At 45.9% G+C, this 6,985-nt stretch overlaps 1 protein-coding gene across 1 annotated transcript; it reads left to right on the forward strand.

Annotated features, from left to right (window-relative positions):
- Positions 1-294: 294 nt before the first annotated feature.
- Positions 295-1,128, forward strand: LOC137429395 (uncharacterized). Its single transcript, XM_068119349.2, has one exon. It carries the CDS (start codon positions 295-297, stop codon positions 1,126-1,128), a length of 834 nt encoding a protein of 277 aa, XP_067975450.2.
- Positions 1,129-6,985: the final 5,857 nt, after the last annotated feature.

A 6,985-nucleotide genomic window follows, 5' to 3' on the forward strand; every position in this document is an offset into this window, starting at 1 on the left:
TTTTTGCTTGTACAACTTTCTTTTTCTTGTAAAAATTTTGCGGTGTTCTTCCATGTGTGTTTTGATACTTTTATAATAAAAGCACATAAAAGTCTCTCTCTCTGCTGTTTTTCCTTCATTTCTTCTTCAGTTTTATTTCAACAACACAAAGGACAAACTGGGAAGAAGTTGAACACATGCTCATTGTGTCGTGAGGATTTTGCACACTCGTCCACATTGAGACAAAATTGGTGAAGAATCAGCACAAGCGTTGTAAGGATTTCGTGGTTATCAGCATCAAGTCAAAAGGATCAAATGGAGATGGATACATCAAGTAGTGGGAGGACCCCGTTACACCTGCTGAAACCTGCGAATGAAGATAACAACCAACGGGGGAAATTGTACAAGTGTTCTGTGTGTTCAAAGGTTTTTCATCAATCAAATTTAAATAAACACAAACGAATTCACACGGGGGAGAAACCGTACAAGTGTTCTGTGTGTTCAAAGGTTTTCAGTCGTCCAATAGCCTTAAATCTACACAGACACATTCACATTGGGGACAAACCATTCAAATGTTCTGTGTGTTCTGAAGATTTTCGTCATTCATCAACTTTAAATACACACAAACGAATTCACACGGGGGAGAAACCGTACAAGTGTTCTGTGTGTTCAAAGGTTTTTCGTCAATCAACAAATTTAAATATACACAAACTAATTCACACGGGAGAGAAACCGTACAGGTGTTCTGTGTGTTCTAAGGTTTGTCGTCATTCATCAACTTTAAATACGCACAAACTAATTCACACAGGGGAGAAACCGTTCAAGTGTTCTGTGTGTTCAAAGGTTTTCAGTCGTCCAATAGCCTTAAATCTACACAGACACATTCACATTGGGGACAAACCATTCAAATGTTCTGTGTGTTCTGAAGATTTTCGTCATTCATCAACTTTAAATACACACAAACGAATTCACACGGGGGAGAAACCGTACAAGTGTTCTGTGTGTTCTAAGGTTTTTCGTCATTCATCAACTTTAAATACGCACAAACGAATTCACACGGGGGAGAAACCGCACAAGTGTTCTGTGTGTTTAAAGTTTTTTCGTCCGCGATCGGGTTTATTTACGCACAAAAACATTTACCACCAGTGAGAGTTCTTGCACGTTATCTATTTTCAGTGTTTTGCACATTTCTCCGCATTAAATATGCAAAACATTCTGTTGAGAAGCCAATTGATGTGTTTCTAAAGAGTAGTCAATGTTTCTTGCAAGGGTTGCTGTGGTTACATCTTGTACAGGTGATGAATGTGCAGTTGTTGTACAAACCTTGTGCAGGTGGTGAATTATTTTGTTTTTCTTTTGAATGGCATTGTGACGATTTTTGTGTACTTAACCGGATTATTTGCTTTGATATATTTATTACAAGTTGATCTTTTCTCTGTGAATCGCTGCAAAAAAAAAAAAAGGTGCATATAACCGGATTATTTGTAATTTTTAAATTGCAACTTCTTCTTCATTTCTCTTTGAAATCACTGTGAAAAAAAGTGAAAATCCTCAAATATCTTCCCTGATTGCGTTATCTTTTTTTAGTGAGGAATACTTTTTATTCTCGACACAGGAGAGGGTATCGGATTTGGGTCTGTTTGTCTGCACAGAGTGTGAGTAGTTGCATTAATTACATTAGACCCCAATCAACCCCTTTATAACACTGCAACCTCACCCCCATTACACCGTTTAGATAAGGATATCTTGGTCAAATAAGTATCATTATTTATTCATTGAAAGTTGTGACTAGTACTAATATCAACCCCCCACTCTCCCCCCATTGGCAAGCACCTCAGTACCAAGTGTTTACCATTAAAACTGGGGGCACTGATTGCAGAAAGAACATCAGGGCAAGACGAAAGTTTGCCAATGAACACCTAGGCAAAGACCAGCACTTCTGGAACAATGTGCTCTGGACAGATGAGTCAAAGGTAGAGCTATTTGGCCACAGTACCAGAAGACATGTTTGGCGAAAACCAAAGACAGCATTTCACCACAAAAACGTGATACCAATCAACTGTCGAGCATGGTGGTGGAAATATTATGGTTTGGGGCAGCTTTGCTGCATCAGGGCCTGGGCAGCTCACCATCATAGAATCCACTATTAATTCTTCATTGTACCACAGGGTGCTTGAGGATAATGTGAGGCCATCTGTAGGACAGTTGAAGTTCAACCGAAGGTGAACCTTGCAACATCACAATGACCCTAAACAACAACAACAACAACAGGCATTTTAAGGCCATTTTCCCTGCAAGAGCGGGGGTTAGCCTTGCGGTCCCCATGACAATCTTCTCCATTTTGCCCTATTTTCTGCATCTCCCGTTGTTAACCCCCTTAACTGCACCTCTTCCTAGACCGTCCCCAGCCAAGTCTTTCTCGGTCCTACCCGCACTCTACCTCCCTCCACACTCATCCCCACCACTCCTCTCAACCAGTCACCCTCATCCCTCCTCAACACATGACCAAACCATCTCAAACTGCCTCCCTTCACAGCATCCATCACAGGCTCCATTCCCATCATCTTTCGCAATTCATCATTTGTCTTCCTATCTCTCAACAACACTCTACACATCCACCAAATCATTCGCATTTCCACACTTTCCAGCCTTTGCCGCTGCCCCACGCTCACCACCCATGTTTTGCTCCCATAAATCACAACACTTCTCCAACATGCAGCATACACCTTTCCCTTCAGCTTCAACGACACTCCCCTCCTCATCAGCACGCCACTCAGTTCCCGAAACCTCTTCCATGCACATCTCACTCGAGCAACCATTGCCGAGTCTGATCCACCTTCTCCATTCAGCATGTCTCCTAGGTAACAAAATGTTTTCGCACCTTCCAGCTTCACGCCGTCTCCAAGATCCAACTCAACATTTCCTCCATGTGCAGCTCCCTCTGTGCACACCTTACACTTGAATGTAGCTGCCACACTGGTTAATGACCCTCTCAAACCACTACATTTTTGATGAACCCACTCAGCGCACATTGTACATTGAATCGAATTCACTCCGACACCCTTCCTGCACACAGCACACGGCCACTTCCCAGGTCTTTCCACCTCACCACATGCTTTACCTCTTGCCATCACCTTCGTTTTTCCGATATTCACCTTCAGACCTTTTCTCTCCATACTTTCCTTCCACTTGTTCATCTTCTCCTTCAGTCCATCAAGTCAAAGTTTGCAACGTTCATTACCGAGTTGTTAGTTTCATGATATATATATACAACATATATACATACATACATACATACACACATACAAGCTGTACATACGTATATACATACATACATACAGACATACAAGCTGTACATACATACATACATACATACATACATACAAGCTGTACATACATACATACATACATACACACATACAAGCTGTACATACACACATACATACATACATACATACACACATACATACACACATACAAGCTGTACATACGTATATACATACTGTTACGTGGTCCCCTCGGTGACTACCTGGTCTCGGTGACCCCCGGACCGTGAGAGGAACTTCGCCAGAAAGTAGTATTATATATATGCTTTCGCAACGCAATCTCTATGAATTCCACCCAAGAGAAAACTGATGTTCAATGATATATTTCAAGGGTAAGGATATCATACAATTTCTAGGAAACAATCAAGGATATATTCCCCGAGCAATCAACAACAAACAACCATCAACAATTCCCAATCCACAATCAATTCCCTATATGATTAAGATGGCCATCTTATATATGTGTGTCCCCGTTGGTACTCACGACCCCCTTTTGGTCTCTGTCCCGCACAATGTCTCTGGGCCCCTCCTGACCAAGATGATGGTCGGCGTCGCCGCACTCGGGCGGTTGAACGAACCCCGGGTGGACGTGTTTCCACCTGGCAGGTATCGTACCAGGCACCACGGCTGCAGCCCCTCGTGGCCACGCGAAGCGGGTACGGTAAAGCAAGCCAAAAGCCCCACGCCGCTTGCAACGCGTATTAGGCCCCAACGTGCGACCCGTACGCGTCTTTTTAGACGGTGTCGCAAATGGTGCCAGACGCTGGGTCGGTGCACGGCCACACGACAGTTTGACGTCCACCGGCAGGTATCCGTCCCGGTAACTCCTCTCGCCAGACGGGCTCGGGAACGCCGCTTTTCCACACGGCTCAATATCAATCCCACCTTTCGTCGGAGCGGGGCGAGGAAGAAGAATCCTCGTCGCTTTTCTTCCTCGTCTTTTTCTCTTCCGTTTCCGGTCTCTTTTTCAGAAGGGCTCCTGACCCTCCAACCACAACAACCCTTAATCTACTACACATTGATAAGCAAAGACCTGAATAGGAATTCACATACATTCCCATAAATATGTAACACTCCCCCCCTTCAAGAAAGAAAGTTTGAACCCAGCGAAAACTTTCCTTGCCGGCCAACTTGGATAAACCAACCAGATAACTCAACCCCCCCCCACATTATCAGTTCCCCCCGGGCACAGTTATCACTTAAAAATAAAGCAACCAAAATTGCACCACAACCCCCCCAGATTACTCACTCTGGACTAAGCACCAGCAACGACATTGTCCCTGCCCTTTACATGTTCAATTTCCCGTTGGACTCCTGCCAAGCCAAACTCCATCTCATGACCCTCTGACTTTGACCGTCAGTTTCTTGTGAATGAAGGTTAAGGGGTTGATCAAAGATCCAAAGTTGAGCAACTCGATAGCACTTTTTCCGGGAGGCCAAGCCGAGTATTCACTACATGGATGCCTTTAGGAACGTGGAGTTCACGGTTAGTCCGTGCAGGAAAGTTCACTACATGGACGCCTTTAGGAACGGCGTTCACGGTTAATCCGTGTAGGAATCTTGGCTCGGCGGCTCCGCCGCATTCAGTGCTTCAGCTTCTCAGAACTTCCCTAATAATTATGGTGGGACCGCTTGTCCCTGTAGTCCCATGAATAGCGGTCTCCTTCTCGGCCACTACTTTGACAATCCTTCCTTCGGGAGCTGCCGTAACTCAGGGAGCCTCCATAATAATATTGATTGCGGCCACCACCAAAACTACCGCCCCGTTGTCCTCTCCTGTAGACCTCTCGACGCCTACGAAATGCCTTCCCTACTGTTATGGTCCGACCCTCCAAATCCTTGCCATTCCAATTCTTCTCTGCCTCTCTGGCGTCTTTTGTGCTGGCAAACGTGACAAAGCCGAACCCTCTTGACTGTTGCGTTTCCCTGTCTCTTACCAACCGCACTTCCACCAGCGGCCCATATCTGTTGAAGACAGAGGTCAGAACTTCTTCCTCTGTTTTGAAGTTCAGTCCCCCTACAAATAACTTGGCACTTTTGTCGCCATCCCGAGCTGGTGTGGTGTTATTTTCCCTGCTGGGCTCTTTACCAACCCTCAGGTTACCATAAACTTGACCCCCGGCCAAATCATTCCCGATAACCACAGATACACCCTCTACAGGAAGCGTGGCTTGTAAACCGACGGTGACCGGTCCTGACACCAAATCGGACTCCAAATGGATGACATTAAGTGGAGCACTAACACCGCCCCCGATCCCCTGTAAACGAACACTATCCCCCGTTGCCGTCTCCTCGGACCATGGCAAAATGCCTTCAAGCATTAAAGATTGATGTGCTCCTGTGTCCCTCAATATCCTAACCGGTCTCCGGTTAGTCGAGGCTCCATCCAGTGACACAAACCCCTCTGAAATAAATGGTTGGTAACCCTTTTGATGGCGATTTCTCACAATGGCCATTGCATTTGGAGTCGTAATAGTCGGACTCCACTCTGGGTCTTCCCTTTTCATGCGGTAACAATTGGACATCAAGTGTCCAGGTTTCTTGCAAAAAGTGCAAGTAGGCCCGGAGGAAAAACTCGTGGTCTGCCTCGGGCCCCCCAAACTATAAGTTTGTCTTGGGCCCGCATCCCTCTGATTTCGAACAGGTGGGGTATCTGCGTTGTCCCCATAATCCTCTCGAGGCCGCCGCCATGTATGGTCGTTCTCCGCACCTGCTGTTCCCCACCTCCCCTGCGGAGATCTAGGCGAGGAGTTAGGTTCGTGGACCCCTATTCGGTGGGTTAAGGCATAATCATCTGCCATGGTGGCTGCGTCCCACAACTTTGGTACTTTCTTTTCCTGCAGGTACACTTTGATGTCCTCGTGGACACACTGCTGGAATTCCTCCACCAGGATCAAGTCACGCAATGTTTCGAAGTCTTTCCCGACTCCTTTTGACTCACACCACCGATCAAACATGTTTTCTTTCACTCTGGCAAACTCCACATGGGTCTCACTCTCCCTCTTCCTGGCATTCCTGAATTTTTGCCTGTAAGCTTCCGGAACCAACTCATAGGCTTTGAGGATGTGCTTCTTCAGTACCTCATAATCTGCACATTGGTCCATTGGTAGCGCCGAATAAATCTCTTGAGCTTTTCCCACCAGCACACTTTGCACTAGTATGGTCCAGGCCTCCTCCGGCCAGTTTAATTGTCGAGCCACTTTCTCAAAGTGTGGAAAAAATTTCGCGACTTCCTTTTCACTGAACGGTGGAACCAGCCTCACATGTCTGCCCACATCCCAGGTTTTCTGGTTAGGTGTCGACCCCGTCAGCAAGGGTGGTGCCTCTCCCCGTTCTCTCATTAACTCCAGCTCCTTGAATTTAATTTCCTGCCGAAGCTCCATGTCACGTTCCTTTAATTCCCTTTCTGCTTTTCTCTCCTCTGCTTCGAGTTCCCTTGCAGCTCTCCTCTCCTCTGCTTGTTTCTCTTCTCTCCTCTCTTCTGCTTTCCTTTCTTCTTCTGCTCTTTCCTTTTCTGCTTTCCTTTCCTCTTCTTTTAACCTTTCCTGGAGTTCTCGTTCCACTCTCCTTTCCTCTGCTTGTTTCTCTTCTCTCCTCGCTTCTGCTTTCCTTTCTTCTTCTTTTAACCTTTCCTGGAGTTCTCGTTCCACTCTCCTTTCCTCTGCTTGTTTCTCTTCTCT

Source organism: Myxine glutinosa, chromosome 6, assembly GCF_964187855.1.
Source record: "Myxine glutinosa chromosome 6, kmMyxGlut1.1, whole genome shotgun sequence".
NCBI lineage: Eukaryota > Metazoa > Chordata > Myxini > Myxiniformes > Myxinidae > Myxine > Myxine glutinosa.

Bases quoted from the DNA above. Each gene is read 5' to 3' on its own strand.
- LOC137429395 (XM_068119349.2), top strand. From the start codon at position 295: ATGGAGATGGATACATCAAGTAGTGGGAGGACCCCGTTACACCTGCTG.